Source organism: Crassostrea angulata, chromosome 2 (assembly GCF_025612915.1).
Source record: "Crassostrea angulata isolate pt1a10 chromosome 2, ASM2561291v2, whole genome shotgun sequence".
Lineage (NCBI taxonomy): Eukaryota > Metazoa > Mollusca > Bivalvia > Ostreida > Ostreidae > Magallana > Magallana angulata.
This window is the reverse complement of record NC_069112.1, coordinates 43,260,967-43,284,707: the sequence shown is the minus strand read 5'-3', so window position 1 is coordinate 43,284,707 and position 23,741 is coordinate 43,260,967. Positions and strand designations below refer to the sequence as shown.

Genomic DNA, 23,741 nt, shown 5'->3' with positions numbered 1-23,741 from the left:
TCGTACACTTTTTATTTTTAGCCGTGTACTGATACCCGACAAGCTAGAGGGGGCGTTTCAAAGGGGAAATCTTGGGATTTTTTCATACTATTGAATGAACATCGTCTGAACCAAGAGGTATTTATAAATATTAAATAATTTAAGAAAATATGCGGCAAAATATCTTGGGACAGACTATAACCTTTTAAGGACCTCAAGATTAGTTATTTGTTTTATTTTTTTTTTAGTTTTTTTTTTAGTTATTATCATCACGAATTAGACTTGTACCGTTTCTGTCAACACCTTAACGCTTCATGGTACATTTATGTGACTAAGGAATTTAGTTAACCAATACACACATCAATTATATATTTAATTGACAATGTATCCGTCTTAACATTTTTGAAAAAAAAAATATTTTCCCTTCTGGCACCGCCGCAAAAAAAAACCTAACGTACTCAGCCTCTATTCTCAACTTAAGTGTTAAAAACATCTGCAATTTAGAAATTCTATAAATCACCGCAACCAACTATATTAAATATGTACTAAGTGGTGTTGGATTCAATTGAGTACATACTGATGAATGTAGAAAATAAGCAACGATGTTAGAAAAACTGTTACGTACATGTATTACATTATATTGTCTGCTTTGATGGTACTTTATGTAATAAATATAAACTTATTTGATTGTGGAATATTGTAAAACGACAATATACAATGAGGGTCTTAAATGACCCCTTCCCGCAGAGTTCACTCTCCAAAAAGAAAATGGAAATCTTAATTTCATAGTTAAATATATATATATATATATATATATATATATATATATATATATATATATATATATATATATATATATATATATATATATATATATATATATACATATATGTTATACAGATTATGTAGACATCAAGTATTTAGGAATAACCTTTAGGCAGACCTCAAATTAAGGCAGACAAAAACGGGTCTGCCTGATTTCAAAAGCAATACTTAACGTTGCGTTTATTATTAATTAACTTTGTTTACCATTTTTGTGCAAAAACTATACACAATTAATTCATGGAAATACTTTTTGTGTAAATTGTTTATTATTGGTCAGAAAGAAACATCATTTAAAATGTTGAATGTATGTTTTTACAAATACGCAGCATACCCTTTAGGTGGACAATGTTTAACTGGATAAAAAACATACTTTTTAAGAGTATGTTTCATGTTTTTAAACCTTTTTTGTCAATTAAGAACATGTTTTATCAAATCCCATGGTTTTTTTCCGAAAAAAAAGTTATGATAAAAAAGTCGATATATTTGCCACCGTGCCAAGTCTTCATTTGAGATATATTTTTTGTCCGAAAATGCACTTCGGTTTTTTACGATGGGTTGCGAGGGCTTCCGAACAAACATGGCTGTTTTGAGTTACGAGAGATGCGTAAGTAGGATCAAGCTTATTTAGACTAGCTTACTAAGTTTTTATCTTGTTTTCTTGATATTTATACTTTTAAACAGTAAATGTTATTTGTTGTCTCACTCTATTCATGAAATATGACGACAAAAAACATGTTGAATTGAGGAAAACATTTCAAGGACTTAACAAAGTTAAACAATAATACACCAAAACTGATTAATAAATAATTAAATTAAAACAAAATATTTGCAGTTTTAGGTCAAGAGAAAATTCATTCTATGAGATGCATGCATTTCAAAACAGTAGGTTTTACATGTTAGATAATATGACGTCATGGTTGATTTTGGCGTCACCACAAAAAGATGTAGGGCCTATTGTAAATATTAGCTAATCTAGTGTAACGGTAAAGAGTTAACCTCGTGTTCGTAATAATTTTATGCATAATATGTATACGTTTTCAGCTGAAAGCAGTCCTAGAAAACGATATAAAGAAAAAGGTAGGAACATTTATTAAATGTAAACAAGTATGGCCCTGATGTGTACATGTACCTAACGTTATAGCGATGTTGAGTTGTCTCACTACTGTTATGTCGCAAGAGGCTGCTTGTTAAATTATAGAATATTACCTAAATCATATTAAAAATAATCTATTGATAATTTGGATAATTATCAAGTTTGTGTTCACAAAGGAGGGGTTGGTGGTTATTTAGGAACTCTTCTGTTTCTTGAGGTATTAATTTTCGGTTCACTGAATGGATGTTGAACCTCGTCTGGGTAAATATCTTGTAATAATAATTTATAGCATTTTATCTTGAATTTCAATAACATAACATGAAAATGTGTTCTATATATATGTATTATAATAATATTATATGTATTACGTAGTGGGAATTTTGAAGATTTTTTGTGGTTCTGTGTGTATAGTGAATAAACGAGTCCAGTATGTATAACGTTAGTATCATGGTATGCGGTCAGTAGTAATATCAGGCATCACTTGTATCATTTCTTTTATCACCTCTAACAAATAAGTTCTGTAAAATAGTGTCAAGTAATGTGTGTACATTTTTTTGAATTATTACAATCGGGTTCGTTATCGGGGTTGGACTATCCTCTTTGGTTTGATTCGGGGTACAGAAGACGGTAAGTAATGATATTGTGCATTACAGGCCATTTTTTTCACAAATTTCTACCAGCGGATACTTAATGGACTTGGTTATATTGCCCGAGATAAATTAAAGAATATTATTTTGTCCACTTTGTATTTTATTTCAATATCAACTGCATAGTTTGAATTTCCTCTGTCCTGTTGTCTCCTAGTATAACATGTCAAATATTATCATTAAACTAAACAATCCGAAAGAAAATATTTTACATTTAATAAGAGTAAAATTAAGTCTGTTTTTAATATGTGAGTAGAATATATAATTTGAATTTGCTCTGTTCTTTATTTCTTATTTAAAAAAAATATATAAAGCTTAATTTCATAAAATATTACCAGGGACGTATACTGTACATGTTATATATGTCTCTGATATTACAAACCAGTAGGGTATGTGTATTGCTTATGCTGCAGTACTCTCAGAGTGGGCTTGTATAACTAATTACACACTAGTTTCCCAGTGAAATGTTGACTATCTTCAACCCAAGATATTTACATGAACTGGTATTTAGTCTGACAAGACTAACAGCGTTTTTTGTTTTTAGGATGTACAAACCCGCCACTTGGTTTTCTGAGTTTTTAGGAAAAAATATGAAATTACAAAAGAGATCTTTTCCCCACGACAGCAAATTTTTGATGGGATTTAGATTTTTGGTGATTTCATATCGGGATCAATATTGTAAGGCAACAACTTCCTGTCAAATATGGCATGAGAAAATGTACACATTAAACTGAGGTTTGTGTTTATTATGGCCTGGTTTAGTCTGAAATTTTTTCGCGGGGCTGGGAAATGCCGAGATCAACAACTTTAAAAGATGAAACTATCTTGTCAGACTGATATGTAATTTAAAGTAATGCATGTGATGTTGATGCGTAGCAAGTGGAAAGAAACCGGTCACCAAGCATCCAAAACGCAGCTAGAATAAAATGAAATTCTAATATCATTTATTTAAAGAAAGTTAACATATTCTAAAGCAACATTATCTATTGATAATGTCCATGCTTAACACCTCTGACTATTCATTTATTTATAGAATTCCTTATTTCAACCATTTTATATGAAATTTTGTTTCATTGGTATTAACAAAGATTACCCTTTTAACAAACAAATTGGAAAACTATTTGTACCAAGCTAAAATGTTTATATGATACAACTATAACTAAACATTCTTATAATGAAAAATGTATCGACCCCTATAAAATGACAAATGAACATTCAAAGCTGTATGTCTAATATTCTATTGTACTTTTTCAGTGATATGTTTCACAGATTACATACTTTTCACATACTGGTATGCTACATCTCATGCTACACTTGATCATCACATCACAATCATGAAGTTGCCATTCATTTAATATTATTAGAATAAAGATGGCCATACATGTTAACTCTATCGCTTTTCGCGGAAGTCTACAGCTTTTTACCTCTGTGTCTGTTACCCACTTACTGCTTTCATCAGGAAATCTACTGCTTTTCTTCAAAATACATACGTTGTTTTGATAGCCATGTTATGGAAGCAATTGTGGTCCAGAAACTTTCTCATGTTTGAAATTAGAGCATGAATTGTGTCTGGTTCATACATAGTACGCTTTTTTAAGTCATTTGAATGATTAGTTTTCAAGCATGTGTGTTTTACATTAAAAGATGAAAGAAACCACTTATAGTGATTTCATTAGACATGTCAATATTATCTTTACCAAGGAGAAACATTGAAAAATTGTGTGAGGTATTCCAAATGAGCTCCAAATGGTAAAAAAATTTAAACATTTCCCATTATAAATCTCCAAAAGAAATTTGTTTTTGTTCCTGTGAACTTTATTGAGTGAAAAATGATAATTTGTCAATAAAGATATCTTGGATATATACCCTTTTATCAATTTCAATAATAACTTGGGAGAGAATGAAGTTCTTACTTCTTTTTTTTGTAAAATTTGATAACTTAACCTATTTTTACTAAACAATGGCAATTGTTAAAGTCTGGGCACACAAAGATTTTTTTCCTCCAAAAAATAAAATTGCTTTATCAGTTTTATGGTAAATGATTACTTATTTTTTTTGGGGGGGGGGGGGGGGGGCATTTGTTGATATTGCTAAATTTGTCAAGTCTTTTATATTTCAGTTGATATCCTTAATTACTAATAAGAATCTCTATTTACATAAATAATATAAAACTATATGCTTTAAAATATACCATACACAAAAAAGCCATGTGCAATGCCATCTCTTTCGGGTTCTTAATCTACCTCTTTTTCATCACAGGAGGTTAGCGTGTATGCATGTAGAAGATAGAAAACATTGTTAGCCCCCAACCATCATAGAAAGTCCTCAAACATGCAAACACAGTTGCAGGAAAATATAAAATAAAAGTGCAATTCATTTTCCTCAGAATTTTTTCAGAATAATATTTTTTATCTATTGTTCAAATTTTTGTTTTAGCATTGATGCAGAGGGTGTTACTAACAGCATTAGTCATTTCACCAATGATACAGACAAAGATGCTAATTTGGTCATGAAGCTGAATGTCTTTAATGACAAAGAGGACCTCTGTCTGTATGCTGTGAAGAATATACAGCCAAGGGAATAGATTCAATACAATTATGGAGATAAAGAGAACCTTTGGTGGAGGAGCAAGGTAAATATATTATCTAACATCATGGAGAAACTGAAATGTTTTACCGGTACTTGTAATTGATTAATAACATGAATAATGAAAAAGAAAAAGAAAAACATTGAAATTTTTTGAAGATGTATTTTAATGTTAATTGTTTTAAATTTTTAATATGTTTGCCGCCCCCATGTCTTTCTTTCTGTCTGTAGATTCAATTAATTTTAAATATACTGCATGGATAAATTTTCTAAAAATGTGTAGCTAAGTTAAACAATATCTCAACTTGTTCGAACTAAGTTAAATATTCTGTTTGATTGGCATGGGTGAGGGTTGAGGTATTTATTTAGGAGTGAAAATGTTATCTTTTATCATCTGTAAACTGTAGATTCCTAATTAACTGCGAGGAATTAATATTCACGTAAAATCGCGAGAAGCACCCTTCGCGGATTTTAAAATCTTGCTATTATTTTCTAAGAGTTGAAAACTATAAGAAATAAGGATGGAAATTCTGTGTTCGCGATTTTGTATTCTCGCAATTTGATCTGAAACCACGAGTATTCGCGTAATAAAAGGAATTTACAGTATAACTAGCAGGTTGATTTTTTTCAAATGGACATCAGTTTGGTTTAAAAAACCAGAATAATGTCAAATATGAGAATTAGAAAAATCAATGATTATAGTGCAGAGAATATTATCTTAATTTTAATTTGATCAACAGTAATTTCTAAATGGCACAACGAAAAGAGAATGCTGCAGAGGTGTTAGATTGAGATGTTGAGGTAAATTAAGAATGAATGTCTCTCGTATTCTGTTACAAATATTTGAATATCAAATATATATAAATAAAGTATCTAGTGGACATTATATTAATAGTGCCTGTTTGGGAGGGTAACAGTTGAAATTGACACCCCGAGAAAACCATTGTCAACCGACGTGAAGCGGAGGTTGACATTGCTTTTCGAGGGGTGTCAATTTCAACTGTTATCCTCCCAAACAGGCACTATTTATTTTGTTATACTGAATGTCTTAATTTTAAAGAAAACATCACTGCTTTAAGATAGGAATAACGTGAATTCTAAGGCGAACCGTACGCGCATGATTTTCGCGCATGTAACAATTCGTAATGTTACACGTTGCTAAGTGCGTTGCTAACGCTGAGGGTAATAGAACAGATTATGAACTGCGTCTAAACCACTCAGATTTCAGTTTTTAACATGAAAGTATAACAAAAGTTAATGTGTCTGCTTAAGAGGGGTAAAAGGAATTAACCATTTTACTCCTAAATAGTAATAATCCTGTATCTCATGTGTAGTCAGAAAATACAAGTTCAGAATGGTGAAAATTACCCTGTATACATTATAACTACAGTACCGACAAGACCCAGCCTAACACCAGATCAAACTCTAACCCCAGGTTTACTTTCGAGATTTACTTTTAGTAAATGTTTGTCCAGATGGGGTTTACTTTTGGTCTACTCGGGGTTTATTTTAGGTTTACTAACGTTTGCTTTTATGGTTCTATTTAAACATTGAAATGTGAAGCAGACCAGTCTTTTATCTAATTATCTTACTGCCTATAATGCCCATCCTTTGTATATTCCAAATACACATGTAGCATCTGTCTCGGGGGTCAACCTCTGGCAGGGGAAACTCTAGTTTACTTTGGGTTTACTCTGGGTCCACTCTAGTAAACCGGAGTAAACCCCGAAAGTAAACCTAGGGTTAAGTCTGTGTTTACTTTCTATTAGATTTGCTTTGATTGGTACTGTACCCAAGCTTGGTAATTCACATAATGATTAACTCTACTGGGGTGTTTTTTGTAGCAAATGGATTTGAAGCAATGTTAAGAGAATGCTGGAGAGGAGTTAGATGGAGATGTTGAGGTAAGTTAAAGATATTTTAGTATCAACTATATATATATATAAACAGTATTTGGTGGACACAAGTGAAGGTGTCTGCTTAAGAGGGGTAATAGGATTTAATAATTTTACACCCATAATAAATATATGTAATTAATCCTGTATCTCATATGTAGTCAGAAAATGCAAGTGTAGAATGGTGAAAATTACCCGGTAAACATTATAATTACACTATTGATCAGACCCAACCTTACACCAGAGTAAACCCAAGGTTTACTTTCGATATTAATTTGGGGTTTACTTCAGGTTTATTTTTGGAAATTTGTGTTCAGTTGGGGTTTACTTTGGGTTCACTCAGTATATACTTTGGGTTTCCTCGCGGTTTGCTTTCATAGTCCTCTTTAAAGGGTACCTGCAGTGCCGGTCAATTTTTGATATAATGATGATCTATGTGTAAAAACATCATCCTGAAAATTTTACAGCGATCGCATAAGTAGTTTTTGAGTTATTTGGGGAAAACCCGATTTCACACCTGAACGAGTTTTGAATCAAGCTGATTTGGCGCGAGATGAACTGTGACGTCACGGGGTCAACGCGACAGTATGATAAACAGAAATATTGTATGAAAACAGTTCGTTTTCTTGCATTGTTTTATCGATATATGAACATTTTTTTCTGTTGTTTTATTTCTTTATCAACCCTGGATGACTAAATATACTGTTGTTTGAGTTTAAACCCGTATTTTATCGAACAAAAATACCGAACTCGGAAAATTGTTTGTTTCATGAATTTAGACAAATGTGTAACACATTTTGCATATAAATGCACAGCATATGTAGCAAAATGGCAATTAATTAACCTTTTGTTTTAAGAAACATATTTTGTTAATATTGAAATTCTTTCGAATGATTTTTCCATGACATTATTAACTGATTAATAATATTGATAATACATATTTCGTAAAAGGTAACACTGGGTCTATTCCTCGTTGAAGGCATGAAATTACAAATGACTTCGCCCGATTATTCAATAATATTGATATAGGACCAATAAAAATCAAAATAGTATGCACTGTTTAACAAACAAACACGGGATTTTAAACGGATCAAGGCGAAAGTCCAAGATGGCTACATGATTAAGTCTGACTTGTATTCTTTTAAAAATATGATAATGGAATTTCATTTTACATTTATTTACATCCTTTGTCAAAACGTTCAAGTTTATTCAGATTTCATAATGATTCGTTGTCAGTATAACAATTTAAGTAATGTGGAGTTAAAGTGTTAAATTGCTGACCATAGCGCTCGAAAGAAAGTTGCACTTGATTGAATGAAACATTAAGACCAACGTACATGTAATTACTTCCGAAATAATTACTTGATCACATAAAAAAGGTTTAAATTGCTGAATTGTAAATTTGGTCATTATGTAAGTGATTAGATAAGTAACAATAAAGGCATTTACTTCGAACATTAGTTTTACTAATTGATAGTCTCGTGTATGATTCTTTAATCACTGATTGACGGACTATACACATGTATTAGCTTATGAATGCTTGATTTTACACAGTCTAATTTATTTTTCTTTTTATTGTTTAACAATTAACTAGCTAATTATACTCAATTCAATTTACCAGTCCAGATGTGTGAAACCCTCTCTTTGTTCACCAGACTCGTGTACCATGTGTATACATACCCCAGATACACGTGTGTCTGGAGCAGTGGCTTCGTTAGTTTACCTGTGTCATTGTCCCGAATCACTCATGTGTGAAAAGATATTATGTATTCATAAAATGAATAATGAACATAAATCTGCCCATGCAAGCGTTTTAAGATATCGTATTCATCAGTAAAAGGGCGACGAGAATAGCAAATTTTAAAATCCTTTAAAAATAAATCTGACTGACAGTGTAATAAAATAATTACGGAAACAAATTTCTAAAACTACAATACTTAAAATAACTAGATACGTCAAAACATCAGACCTATATTAATCATTTTGGCAGAAAAATCGAATTTAATTTGTATAGCTTTGTAAAGAAATTTCCCTCCTGTTGAACTCGTGACGCCACTTCCGCTGAAGCCTCGTTATCGCCTAATTCTGTTTTCTCTTGATTATTTATCCTAAAGCAGGTAAAAATAGCCACTTTTAAGCGGCGTAACTCCGTTATTTTTACGTCGATTTCGATGCGGTTTTTTGCATTTAATTTTGGTAAATAAACTCTTTGACATATGTTTCACACCGGCTTGGCTGCAGGTACCCTTTGAACATTGAAATGTGAAGCAGTCGGGTCTTTTATCTAATTATTTTACTGCCTGTAATGCCCACCCCTTGTATATTCCAAATACTCATGTAGCGTCTGCCTTAGGGTTCTTTCGACAGAGGTTACTCTCTAGTTTACTTTGGGTCCACTCTAATTAATCCGGAGTAAACTCCGAAAGTAAATCTGGGTTTAGTCTGGGTTACATTCTGTAAGATTGGGTTTGATTAGTACTGTACCCAAGTTTGGTATCTCCAACCTATTTATTAACTTAATAGGGTGTTTTTTGTAGCAAGTGGATCTGGAGCAAGAAGCAGAGAAAGCTGGAGAGTATGTTTTAGATGGAGACGTTAATGTAAGTTAAAAATGAATGTCTCTCTTTAATATTCTGTCTCAAATATTTTAATATGAATATATATTTATATATATTATACAGTATTTGGTGGACACAAGTTAAGGTGTCTGCTTAAGAGGGGTAATAGAATTTCATAATCAGCTCACCGAGACAAAGTGGGGGGGGGGGGGGCTTATGCTATACCCACGGTATTGGCGTTGGCGTCTGGATCTTGTTAAGGTTTTTATGCAGGCCCTGTATCTAAGTTATTACTTGTCCTATCTTCACCAAACTTGCAAGGATGATGCATCTGGACCTAATTATGGACATGAAAGACTTGGATGCTGAATTTTGGCCATGAATTTCAGATGCTGGAGGAGGTTAAGGTTTTTGGATCAGGTTCAACTTTTTGGTGCAGGTGCCCTTTGATAGCCATTTCTTAGTTACTACTGGTCCTAACTTCACCAAACTTGCATGGATGCATCTTCGCTATCCAAGGTTTTCTGATCCGCACCACTTCTCACAACCATTGGCATATCGTGCTAACAAAAGTTCGTTTTTCTTCTCCAGGATTTTGATTGGTGTAACGTCACCGGAATTTACGGTGCCGGTCAGTTTTGGGTTCCTAATTTACTTGGTGATAATTACATCCGGTAAGCTGTTTCTGGGAGACATTATTTCCCGCGCGTCTGGGACGCACAGATCCATTTGAAGACCCTCTACAGCGTCAGGGACGCTTCGTCTTCCATATTTTCGTGGTGCAAAGGCGCAACGATGTATGTCTTTTTTCTTACACCTACATATTTGTAATATTTTCTGATTATTTATTTAAAACTTCATTCGAGATTTTTGGCAAGTGTGTATGAAAGTGCAGTGTGTGATAAATTTTTCTAATTATATTAGGTATAGTAAGAATGTCTATATGTTGTTAAATTTCAGTTGTTACCGTCAATTTCCTGCTATATTGGCTGAATAAAGAATGTAAAAAGCTGGGCGTTTTACTTCAACATACAAAATGGCCCTGTGGCAGAACAGTAACAAATCGTTTTGTTTACCACCTCAACCATTCTGAGAGTCGATTGCAGCCTATCCTGGGGATAAGACGACTTTCTGGTGGACAGCAGATTCCTGTGAAGCTGGGATTTCCAACCAACTACCCCCCCCCCCCCCCATTTTGGTCCATACCTTCGCTGGAGGATTTTTCGTGGTATTTGTGGTGCATGGTGTTTCTGGACATCGTGTGTATATGTGCAAACACTAGTGACATATCGGTAACTTTATATCAAATAATATGTTGACATTATTTGAAATGAACAATAGTACAGATATTATAGATTGATCATGATCATATGCTATGTCAAATATTTTTTCTGGTCCATTGGTGTTGAATATTTTCTCAATACCAGATAACTCTGTTCTATGCATCAGTACTTCGAAAGGAAGCATTAATTTTCACGTATTTGTGGTGTGCATTGAATTTGAAAGTTAATTGTGCATTTTTTCTCATCTAACATGTCTAATGCCATTTTTAGCATGTGTATATATTTTCAAAATTTCATGGCATAATTTCATGTGAAAATCACTACAGTATTATCAGTATGGCATCTGGTGGAAAACCCATACCCATAGTTGACGAGGAGGAAAGTGAAGAGGAGACTGTTCTTTCAGAGGAAGGTGAGGGAAAACGACTGAAAACGCAGACAAAGAAAGGCATGGAACAGTTTTTGACATTTCTTAAGAAATATAGTTCTCAAGAACAAAAGGCATGGACAATGATTGAAGAAATCTTAGTTGATATAGATGAAAATATAGACCAGAAGAATTTTAAAGACTTACGCAAGATTAAAGCAGAGCTTCAGAAATTTAAACGTACTTACTTTGATTGTGCAAATGACTTTCTTTCATTTCTTAAAAGAACAAACACAAGAGAAAGTAATGAAGAATTTTCTGTTCAAGAACCAAGATTTCGTAAACGTTCTGACATCATAGATCAGCTCATGAACCGTATTGAGGACGCCCTTCTGGACGCAGCAGACACCATATCACGAGCAAGTGGTTCCGAAGGATCCCGATCACAGAGTAGAAGTTCTGTCAGTGAAATGTCAAAGTCTCGTGTTCTGTTAAGACAGAAGGCAGAAGCAGAAAAAGCTAAATTAGCTTTCGTCAGACAGCAAGTTGACCTTCAAACCGAGAAGTCAAAAATTGAAGGACAAATACAAATTCTGAATCAAACGTGTTCAGCAGCAATCGCGGATGCAGAAGCCAAAGTGTTCGAAAGAGAAGAAAGTGAAACCAAAAGTGAAAGAAATTCCATCTTAGATGAACTACCCAAAGACAGAGGTCAGCGTGTTGCAGATTATGTGGAAAGTGTTTCTCGAGATCAAGAATCAAGTGTTAGATCACATGTGAACCCAAAAATCGTTCAACCAATTCCCTCAAGTTATAACTTTGATGTTCCTTTAACTCGACCAAAGGAGGATTCAGTGGAAACTGTGACTAAATTCTTGTTAAGGAAGGAAGTGTTGTTATCCCGGTTTAGTAACTTTAATGATGAACCAGAGGCTTACAACGCATGGAAACTAAACTTTACCTCAATCATAAAGGACCTGCAGATTTCAGAATTCGAGGAACTTCAGTTACTTGTGAGATGGCTAGGACCGGAGTCCTCTAAACATGCAGCGGACATCCAACAAGCAAACGCCGGAAATCCTGGAAGGGGACTACGTCAGATTTGGGCAAGATTAGATGAGAGATATGGGGCAATCGAACTCATCGATGATTCATTAAAATCGAAGTTGGCCGCTTTTCCGCAACTTATGATAAAGGACCCTAAAGAACTTTACAAACTGTCTGATCTACTGACACAAGTGGATGGTGTGAAGAAAAACCCTAAATATTCAGCAGCATTATCCTATTATGACACCTCTCTTGGAATTGCACCAATAGTAAGCAAACTTCCGTATCAATGGAGAGAAAAATGGATCAACAGGGCCTCAGAATATAAGGAGCGTCATAGTGTTCCATACCCACCATTTACATACTTTGTGAAATTTATACAAGACTTATGTCGTGTGAGAAACGACCCTGGATTTCAGTTCAGTGAACCAACAAAGAAAGAGACTAAAACCAAAAACACTGGACAGATTCGTTCAAGAAAAACTGATGTTAAGCCTAGCAAGTCAACAGGACAAAGAAAATCATGCTTTTTAGAACATAGAGTTGAATCCAATCATAATATCAAAGACTGCCGTAAGTTTCGTACCCTTCCTATCGGTTCAAGGAAAAAGCTTCTCAAGGAAAATGGAATTTGCTTTAGATGTTGTGATTCCAAAGAACACTTAGCAAGAGACTGTAATGTGAAATTAAAGTGTGACATGTGTCAAAGTGATAGACATTGTGGTGCCTTACATGTTAACAGTTCCCAGGGCGGGGAGGATAAGGAAAATTCGCATGGCGGGGAGAACAGTATATCATCTTTTACAACTAACTGTACTCAAGTCTGCTCACCCGCATTCAGTGGCAAATCTTGTGCAAAGATTATTTTAGTGAACATCTTTCCAGTTGGCTGTGAAGATTTAAAGAAAAGAGCATATGTGATTCTCGACGACCAAAGCAGCAGGACACTTGCGAAGTCATCATTCTTTGACAAGTTCGGAATCAAGGGACAAGAAATTTCATATACATTGTCATCATGCGGTGGTTCGGCCATGGTCTCCGGGAGACAAGCCTTTGATTTCGTTGTATCTTCAATACAGAGTGGCGAACAAATACACTTACCATCAATTATTGAATGTGATGACATCCCTGTTTCATACGAGGAGATTCCAACCCCAGCTGTAGTTAAACCATACAAACATTTATCAGACTTGGAGTCTGAGATCCCACCAATAGACGATAAAGCAGAAGTGATTCTTATTGGACGGGATGTTCCCAGTGCTCATCATGTGCTGGAACAAAAGATTGATAAACCAAACCTACCTTTCGCACAGCGACTTCCCTTAGGCTGGGCCGTTATAGGAGAATGTTGCCTAGGTAGAGTACACAGACCTCAACATGTGGTTGTGAACAAGACTCAGATTTTACCGTCTGGACGAGGAACTCATTTTACCCCATGTTCATCAAATCTGAGAATTTCAACATATCAAGATGATACAGACATTCAGTGTTCGTGTGAGAATGGAATTCAGCTTTCTCAGATCTTTGAACGCACCAAAGACGATAACATTCCAGGAATGTCAATCGAGGACAGAGAATTCTTAGAAATCATGAAGAAAAAGTGTCATAAAGATGAGAAAGGACATTGGTCAGCTCCGTTACCATTCAAGTTAAACAGAAATAGACTACCTAACAACAGAGAACAAGCGTTGAAAAGGACTTATTCACTGCTGAAAACTTTTAAGCGTGATCCTGTGAAAATGAACTTAGCCATAAAGTTTATGGAAAATGTGTTTGATAATGGATTTGCAGAGGAAGCTCCAGAGGTCCAAGAGGGAGAAGAATGTTGGTATCTTCCCATATTCCCAGTATTCCATCCAAAAAAGCCCAACAAGGTCCGTATGGTTTTTGACTCTTCAGCCATTTATCAAGGACATTCCTTGAACTCTTCCTTACTTCAAGGACCGGATCTTACTAACAATCTACTCGGCGTACTTTTGCGTTTTCGTAAGGAGCGTGTCGCCATCACTGGAGATATAGAACAGATGTTTCATATGTTTCACATTGATGAAGAACACAGAAATTTCGTTCGTTTCATATGGTTTAGAGACAATGATCCTACCAAGTCTCTTCAAGACTACAGAATGTGTGTACATCTATTCGGGAATTCACCGTCACCCGCTGTCGCCACATATTGTCTCCACAAATGTGTAGAAGAACCTTGTGATAGTGATGTGAAATATTATGTTACAAGAAACTTCTATGTTGATGATGGACTGTCGTCTTACGATACAGACAATGAAGCTTTAGATATTTTGTTAAGAACACAGAAAATTCTAAGAGATAGAGGTAAAATTAGATTTCACAAATTTGCCTCCAACAGCCAAATTGTTATGGATGCTTTGCCACCAGAGGATAGAGCAAAGGATTTAAGCGATGTACATTTAGATCTACATACAACTCCTGCACAGAGTAGTTTGGGCTTAATCTGGAATTTATCACTAGATGCTTTTATCTTCTCAACAGATCTCAAAGATTTACCAGAAACAAAGCGTGGTGTGCTATCTTGTTTACATAGCCTGTTCGATCCTATAGGATTCCTGTCACCTGTCATTTTGGCTGGAAAATTTATTTTTCGTGACATTACACAGTTACAACTTGGATGGGACGATCCTCTTCCTAGAGACATAATTCTGCGTTGGCGGTCATGGCGAAGCTCTCTTCATCACCTATGCAATGTGAAGATACCTAGGCGATATGTTGCAGTATCTATGAAAAATGCTGAAAAGATCGAGCTCCACACCTTTGCGGATGCATCTGAAAAAGCTATATCTGCTGTTACCTACATCAAAGTTACAAACACAGGAGAAACCTACATAGGATTTGTAACCGGAAAATCTAAACTAGCTCCTCACCATGGACATACAGTTCCAAGGTTAGAACTATGCGCAGCTCTTCTTGCAACAGAAATTGCTTCATTTGTCGAGCGTCAACTTGATACACAGATTCATGATATGCAGTTCTACTCTGACAGTCGTGTCGTATTAGGATACTTATATAACAAGACCAGACGATTTCACACGTACGTGTCAAACCGAGTCCAACGGATACTTACAAATTCAAAATCAGAACAGTGGACCTTTGTGAAATCAGACCAGAATCCAGCTGATATAGGAACACGTTCTGTTTCTGCAAACAAACTTGCAACATCTGTGTGGTTAACTGGGCCAAAGATTACTTTGGATCATAATCAACAAGATTATTCAAAATACCCGTTATTGGACCCTGATAATGACTGTGAAATTAGAAGGACTGTCACTGTAGTTAAGACAAGTGTACTTCATGGATTGAACTCAAATGTGTTCATAAGATTTTCCACCTGGGATTCTCTAATTCGTGGACTATCATTCATGCGTAATGCTATTCGCCAGAAAATCAACCTTGAAAAGCTCAGTCAAACAAAGCTTTACCAAAGTATGGAGAAGATTGTTATCAAAAGTGTACAGTTTGAAGCTTATGGACAGGATATAGAAAGACTTAAGGAGCACAAACCAGTCACCAAAGGTAGTCCGCTACAAAAACTAGACCCTTATCTGGATAACGAAGGTCTGCTACGTGTAGGAGGCAGAATTCTCACCGGAGATGTACTGGCTGGATCCAACGGACCTATTATTGTTCCGAAAAAGTCGCATGTAGCAAGATTGCTTATAAAGCACCATCATCTGAAATGTAAACATCAGGGACGTCACCTCACTGAAGGCGCTGTGAGATCTGCAGGTTACTGGGTAATGGGTGCCAAGAGACTTATTTCATCATTATTAAACTCGTGTGTAATTTGTAGAAAGTTACGACGTAAACTTGAAACACAGAAAATGGGAAATATACCTGACTTTCGATGCAAGCCATCACCACCGTTCACGTATGTGGGAGTAGACACCTTTGGGCCCTGGGAGGTGACAGCTAGAAAAACTAGAGGAGGAGTTGCTAATGCTAAAAGATGGGCAATCTTATTTACATGTTTGACGAGCAGAGCAGTACACATAGAGCTGGTGGACGAGATGACATCCAGTGCCTTTATCAATTCCCTCAGGCGTTTTGTAGCAATGCGCGGTAAAGTCACTGAGTTTTATTCAGATAGAGGAACTAATTTTGTTGGAAGTACAGATGCACTTAACATCAATGCAATCAACATAGAATCTCCAACCCTGAAGAAGTATATGGTGGAAAATGGCTCTACTTGGATATTTAACCCCCCACATGCATCCCATATGGGAGGGATATGGGAAAGGATCATTGGAACAGCGCGCAGAATTCTTAATGCTATCATCATGGAGTCAAAGAAACCACTTACACATGATGTTTTGAATACATTTATGTATGAAGTTTGTGCTATTATCAATAATCGACCATTAGCGAACGTGTCGGTAGATCCAACACAGCCATCAGTTCTTTCCCCTTCAGTATTGCTGACACAAAAGACCGAAGTTGATTATGGACCATTTCAAGCAGTTGATGTGAAGGACATGTACAGATCATCATGGAAACACACACAACTATTAGCCAACCAGTTCTGGAAAAGATGGCAGCAAGAATACCTTTACAGTCTTCAAACCAGGCAGAAGTGGACTTATTCTAAGGAAGACATCAAAGTTGATGACGTAGTACTCTTAAAGGATTCTGACACCGTTAGATACGAATGGCCAATGGCAGTTGTTCAACGTACCTTCCCAAGTAAAGATGGACATGTTCGGAAAGTAGAGCTACGCACCGTTAGAAACGGAACTTGTATTACTTATGTGAGACCTATCACCGAGATAGTTCACTTATTTACACCTTAAGAAGAGTGACATTATAGAACGTCAGGCGGGGAGTGTAACGTCACCGGAATTTACGGTGCCGGTCAGTTTTGGGTTCCTAATTTACTTGGTGATAATTACATCCGGTAAGCTGTTTCTGGGAGACATTATTTCCCGCGCGTCTGGGACGCACAGATCCATTTGAAGACCCTCTACAGCGTCAGGGACGCTTCGTCTTCCATATTTTCGTGGTGCAAAGGCGCAACGATGTATGTCTTTTTTCTTACACCTACATATTTGTAATATTTTCTGATTATTTATTTAAAACTTCATTCGAGATTTTTGGCAAGTGTGTATGAAAGTGCAGTGTGTGATAAATTTTTCTAATTATATTAGGTATAGTAAGAATGTCTATATGTTGTTAAATTTCAGTTGTTACCGTCAATTTCCTGCTATATTGGCTGAATAAAGAATGTAAAAAGCTGGGCGTTTTACTTCAACATACAAAATGGCCCTGTGGCAGAACAATTGGGGTTTACTGAAACCGTTCGACCAATCAAACATTACAAAGCATATCAGATTTAATCAACAATGTTTTCCTTATGTTTATTCACGAGTGTCTCTACTATGAATAGCTCAAAACCCTTATTTTTCTCGTCTTTCTGTTTGAGTCTTCATAATGCATGTATCGATTATTCAATGGTGCAAAAAAAAGTACACCATATTGTTTATCAACAGAGGTGTGCACTCGTAGATTGAGGATTTACCACTCACAGTCTTTTGATCACCTTTCGAATGAATTCAATCCATATGTAACATTTCACATTATTCCTTTTTATTGAATACACTGGGTAACAATATCAATGTCTACAGAGGCTGCCATAACTGCATCAGGTACGTTATAGTACGGCATCTTTGATTTAAATAGTGACGAAAAAATCCTGACTTTTGATAGCACAATATGCCAAGGGTTTGTGAAAAGCGGTGCAGATCAGAAACCCTTGGCTAGGGAAGATGTCATGGATGGTGCGTCTTATAATACTGATGCATTTGAGCCATAGGTTTTGGATGCTGAATGAGGTTAAAGTTATTTGAGCAGGTGCCCTCTGATGATTATATCTTAGTTATTACTTGTACTAACTTCACCAAACTTACATGGATGGTGTGTTTTATGATATATGCACTTAGCAGGCTCGAATGCTGAATCTGAGTCATAAGTTTTAGATGCTGGATGCGGTTTAGTTTTTAGGAACAAGTCACATTTTTAGGAGATAATAGAACTATTTCAAACTTGCATAGTTGATTTAACTATAATACAAATAAATTGCAGAGGTATCTTCTGATGAAGAGCCTGATCTCCATTATCAACAATGCTTAAAAAAAAACTTCTACCTCACACAATCTTTTTCGATAGATGTTGTTATTGTGAAATGATATAGCATGATTCCAATGATATAACATGATTCCAATGATAAAGTATTGTAGGATATGAAACACCATTGTTTTATATGATACCAGCATTAAATAGAGAATAATACATATTCTTTTCCATATCACAGCAAGTATCGGCCCGAGACTCCAATATCAGCCCAGGGGCAGCAGGCCCGGAGGATGATATTGGTCGAGGGCTGATACAGGCTGTGATATGGAAAAGGGTATTTATTATTATATTTATTACAAGCATGTATTTAGTAATGAAAGTTTGACGCTTCGTGTTTCATATGATCTGGTGATCCGCACCTGGCAACTCGATGTGATCCGTCCCTTTGGGTCAAGTTACCGTTATAATAATATATATGTATCATTATATTTTACAGTATTGTATCATATGACATATATTGTATAGTATCATAGGATGCAATGTTGTATTTTATATTATTGTGTTGAAAAACATTGTATCTTACAATACCTTATAAAATGAACATATGATTATCAAACTATTATTAACATATGATACATGATATTGTGTCAAATTAGTATACATGAATATCAAAGATCATTTACTATGATTTTCATATAATATGATAAAGGTGGTCTCACAAAGATGATACCTCGTATCGGTGAGCTTTGTTATCTTTGATTTGTTTGGTTTTTACTCTTATACTAATAAGTAGTATGTTATTAATATTGTATCTCATATGTAGTCAGAACATGTAGAAAAGGCCAATAGATCTGTGATTAAATGACTGTTAGATTCACATGGTATGAATGCTAGGCATACTATATTACAAAACACATGCCAATGTGTCAGAGATGGATAATTCACATAATTCATATAATATATGCTCAGATATATTATACAAATATTGACTGGGGTTGAGGGCACCATTGATTATATTAGCCTCCGTGGGACGAAATATTGCCCGACGCGAAGCGGAGGGCAATATTTTCGTCCCAAGGGGGCTAATATAATCAATGTTGCCCAAAAACACAGTCAACATTTGTTTTGTTATATGAAGAAACAAACCAAAATTAAAGAAAGTAATTGAAAACAGATCACTGTAAGTTTCTCAGCTCAACAAAGAATTCGCGAATTTAATTTTGTGCAAAGTTCATTTCCAAAATATCCTCAGCATCAAACGATCACTGGTGATATTCCACTGACCGTAAGAATTAACATACAGATGTTCTACCTGATTTTACTTCACACTAATTCGCAAATCCTTACATCCGTTATGATAGCAAACCGTCGCATTGCGCGTTCGTTGTTTACTGTCTATTATGATGTCACCTTGTCTTTGGAGTCGCAAAAACGTAATTTACGACATAGTTTACGAATCCTCAAATCGGAGGCGATTATTTGAAATAGAGGGAATGTTTTCTAGATATTATTCCTAGCCGGTCAATATCAAAAAAATATTGACCGGTCAATATTTTTCGGACGAGCTAATATTACATTTATTGACTATTCGTCTATATAGAGTTATATAGTGATAATATACTACTGAATATAACAATAAAAAATATTGAGTGGTCAATATTTTTCGGACGAGCTAATATTATTAACTCTCATGTGGTGTTTATTTTTTGTAGCAAGTGGATTTGAAGCAACGTTAAGAGAATGCTGGAGAGGTGTTAGATGGAGATGTTGAGGTAAGTTAAGAATGAATGTCCCTCTGGTTTGTATCAAAATATTTGAATATTTATTTCATATGTTCTTATACAGTATTTGGTGAACACAAGTTAAGGTGTCTGCTAAAGAGGGGTAATAGAATTTAATTATCTTATTCCTATGATAATGATATATAATTAATTCTGTATTTCATATGTAGTCAGAACATGTAGGGAAGGCCTATAGATCTGTGATGAAATGACTGTTAGATTCATGTTGGGTATGAATTCTAGGAGTTCTATATTTAAAAAAAACGCATGCCAACGTGTCTGCCAGAGATGGATAATTCATATAAATATATGCTCATATATATTTATATATATATTTAAATACACATGTTTGGCTTTTATTTTGTTGAATTTTTATCTTTAAAGCTGGACACCGCTCATAAATAGGCACCATCACACAGATACCTGGTATATAAACCCTTCGATTTCGTTACACCCGATTGCACACCTGAAACTTCTTTTCATGTTTTTATGATTTTATGCATTTAATTCTTATTTTATGTGCAAATTCTGTTTGTTAATTATATTTTGACCAGTTTATTTGATGTTAGTATTCTCCTGACTTGAAAAAAGTGCATAAAACTTAATAATTTCATTGCGACCGAGTAACACGGTGAGGCAAGTTGTATGTCAGCACAGGTGAGACCTCTACATCGAAATACTTAAAACTGCGAAGAGTTCCGCAGCTTTTATAGGGGTTGTAGGGATAACTGTGGTGAGAGAGAAATATGGAAGACATTGCCTATTTACAAGCGACGTTCAGCTTTAATTGCACTCTCTTAATCATCAACCGTCATCCGCGATTTCACTGATCTTTTATTACTGGCCAATATATTTTCTATATATAATTTATCTTAATCTTATGTTTTTAAATTTTGTTTCAAAAACATCTAAAACCTATGCACATTTTTCATTACAACAGTATACTTTTGATCATTATCTCAGTTTACTAATATGTAGTTCTCAAAGTAAGGTTGGTCCCATAACATCTCATCCCCACCCGTCCCTCTGAAAATGCATGAATTTCTACTAAAATAATAAGCATTTTAAAACAAAAAAATCAGACATTTACCACATTGTTTGTTTAGGGGATCATCTCAAAGTTTGTTAATTTTTAACATAGGACCCTATGGGATTTTGCTTGAAATGTATCAATTTTGCACATTTTTTCAAACTTCTGCCTTAGGGATTTTTTTCATGTTCTACATATGAAGGTTATTGTTATAAGGCATCAAAAAGTCAAATAAAAAAAACCTTTTTCCTCCTGGTTTGTTCTAGAGGTCTTATCAAAATTTTATTTGTATGCCCAATTTCACATCAGTTGTCAGATAATGGCTAATTTTTATTTGATAAAGGCGAAAATTGTGACATTTATATTGTTATATTAAAAAATAATTAAATTTTATAAAAGATCATCAACTTTGATTTTCATAAAATAATAAAGATAGTCTCATGTGAGTGATGCCTCGTCCCGGTGAGCTTTGTAATTTATAATTACCTTTGCATATGTTGTAGAATAAAATATTATATATAGATATACTAGTATCCTTATATGACACAATGTGTTTGAAATTTCATAAAGTTATATTTCTATTTCCTTTTCAGGTAAAACATGTCTGGAGGGTTACTTGAGCAGATCTACATCCTTTTCTTGCACAGTTCTTCAGTTCAGAACAAAGATCATGAATGAAAAGAACAAAAGAAAAAAGAAGCATTCCAATCGATTAAAAAACTTTTTTTTTAGATTTTATAAACCAAAACTTTAAATCAAATGCCTTCGTTTACTTCCTTTTAGCTAACCTGAGATGAAAGCTCATGTGAGCTTTTCAGATCACTTTTTTGTATGGCATCTGTCTGCCAACTTTCAAATTTTCAACTTATTCCCTAGAACCACTTGGCTAATTTCAACCAAACTTGGCATGAAGAAACCTTGTGTAAATGGCATTCAAATATGTTCGAATGAAGGGCTAAGTCATATCTAAAAGGGGAATGATTTATAAATCATATTTTTAACAAATCTTCTCAAAAAACATTTGGTTGGAAAAGCTGAAACTTGTGTCGAAGCATCCTCAGGTCATGTAGATTCAAGTTTGTTCAAATCATGTTCCCAGGGGGCAAGGTTGATCCACAATTGTATAATATAAATAATATATAAAGACAAATCTACCAAAAACTTTTTTTTTCAAAAACCAATAGGCCAGACAAGCTGTAAATTGTGTTGAAGTTTGATTAAATCAGTATGCCGAAGGTTAGGGAGAGGCACCATTGGGAGGGGGGCAATTTTTACATAAGAATATATTGAGAAAAAATCTTTAAAAATCTTTTTCTTTATATAATTTTTTTTTCTCTAAAGCCATGCTGTGACTTGTGTGGAAGAATTATCAGATAGTGCAAATGTCATCATGTTATCTAAGAAATAATTTTAATTATTCTCTATAACTCAAATTTTAAAATATATGGTATTGCTTATAACCAATCATTTTGACTTTCGGATTCTCAATTGTTGGACTGTGACCTTGGGCTACAAAATTAGTTCAAAGTTTGATGTTCTTGATCTTCATGAGAAATGAAATGCTCAAGATGTAGACAATTGATAATGAAATTATCCAGTTTTTAAAAAAGCACAATGTATAGCATTAGAAAATGTGTTAAAGAAAATTGAAAATCTTTTTATACAGAATCTTTTCTCATACATTGATTTGATATTTTGTAAATGACCCCTTAAAGCTGATTTCATCATGGATGTTGTTGCTCATGTGAGCGATGTGGCCCATGGACCTCTTGTTTGGAAAGTATCTTAGTCACTTTTTAAACCAAATTTAAATTCTGACAAACAGGAAGATGACTACATGTTTGATGTTCAAATGCTTCTTCACAGAGATTTTACAAGCAAATTCTTCCCCTTCAAATCCCAATTCTATTTTTTGCACAACTGGTAGCAATTGATTAAGTTTACTTGATTATCATGTACAATGTAGAGATCTAGATGATGCATTATGATTTTTTACACTCACTGATTGTCTTTGTATTACATATTGATTTTTGAATTAATTTAACAATAGGAAACAAAAATTAGACACACTTCCTTGATTGTGTGTCTGAAATATTACATAGTTGTTCCAAAGTGGGGGGGGGGGCGCCTAGACTAATCCTCAGAAATCTTGACAAGCAAAAACAAAAAAAAAAACAATCCCAAAATCATGAAAAAACCTATAGTTCCAAAAAAAAAAATTTACCTACCAAAATTTTTTCTTCCAAATCATGAAATATCTGGGGGGGGGGGGGGGGGGGCTGATTGGATAATTCAATCTTTTCAAAGTAAATTTAGGAACAATTGTGTTTCCTGCGAGAAAAAGTGGGGGTGGGGGTGGGGGGGGGGGGGCTGAACCCTCTACATGTATGATGCTATGTGCCTCATGATTAGGTCTAACTTTGCAAAAAAAGTTGGGGTGGGTGGGGTTGAACAATAATGGAGGTAATAATAAATAAGATTTATTTTAGTTATTGAGCATGTTATCAACACGTGTATAATTATGATACATGTACATGTACTTATATCATTGTTT

The 23,741-nt window shown here is 34.7% G+C and overlaps 1 protein-coding gene and 1 long non-coding RNA gene across 4 annotated transcripts; both read left to right on the top strand.

Moving 5' to 3' along the window:
* Positions 1 to 6,988: 6,988 nt before the first annotated feature.
* LOC128172507 (uncharacterized) lies at positions 6,989 to 22,474 on the top strand. Its single transcript, XR_008242273.1, has 4 exons — positions 6,989 to 7,034; positions 9,563 to 9,625; positions 20,089 to 20,148; positions 21,781 to 22,474. It is a non-coding gene; the product is annotated as an uncharacterized LOC128172507 (long non-coding RNA).
* On the top strand, positions 10,192 to 17,904 carry LOC128172381 (uncharacterized). Of its 3 annotated transcripts, none has more exons than XR_008242257.1 (2): positions 10,192 to 17,324; positions 17,488 to 17,904. XR_008242257.1 is itself a non-coding variant. In XM_052838175.1 (2 exons), exons 1-2 carry the CDS (start codon positions 11,203 to 11,205, stop codon positions 17,095 to 17,097), a joined length of 5,613 nt encoding a protein of 1,870 aa, XP_052694135.1. In that variant the 5' UTR covers positions 10,192 to 11,202; the 3' UTR covers positions 17,098 to 17,601. The 3 variants fall into 3 exon arrangements, 2 of the variants coding, with proteins under 2 accessions (XP_052694135.1, XP_052694134.1); XM_052838175.1 differs by having other exon boundaries at positions 10,192 to 11,278; positions 11,561 to 17,601; XM_052838174.1 differs by having other exon boundaries at positions 10,192 to 10,380; positions 10,544 to 17,600.
* Positions 22,475 to 23,741: the final 1,267 nt, after the last annotated feature.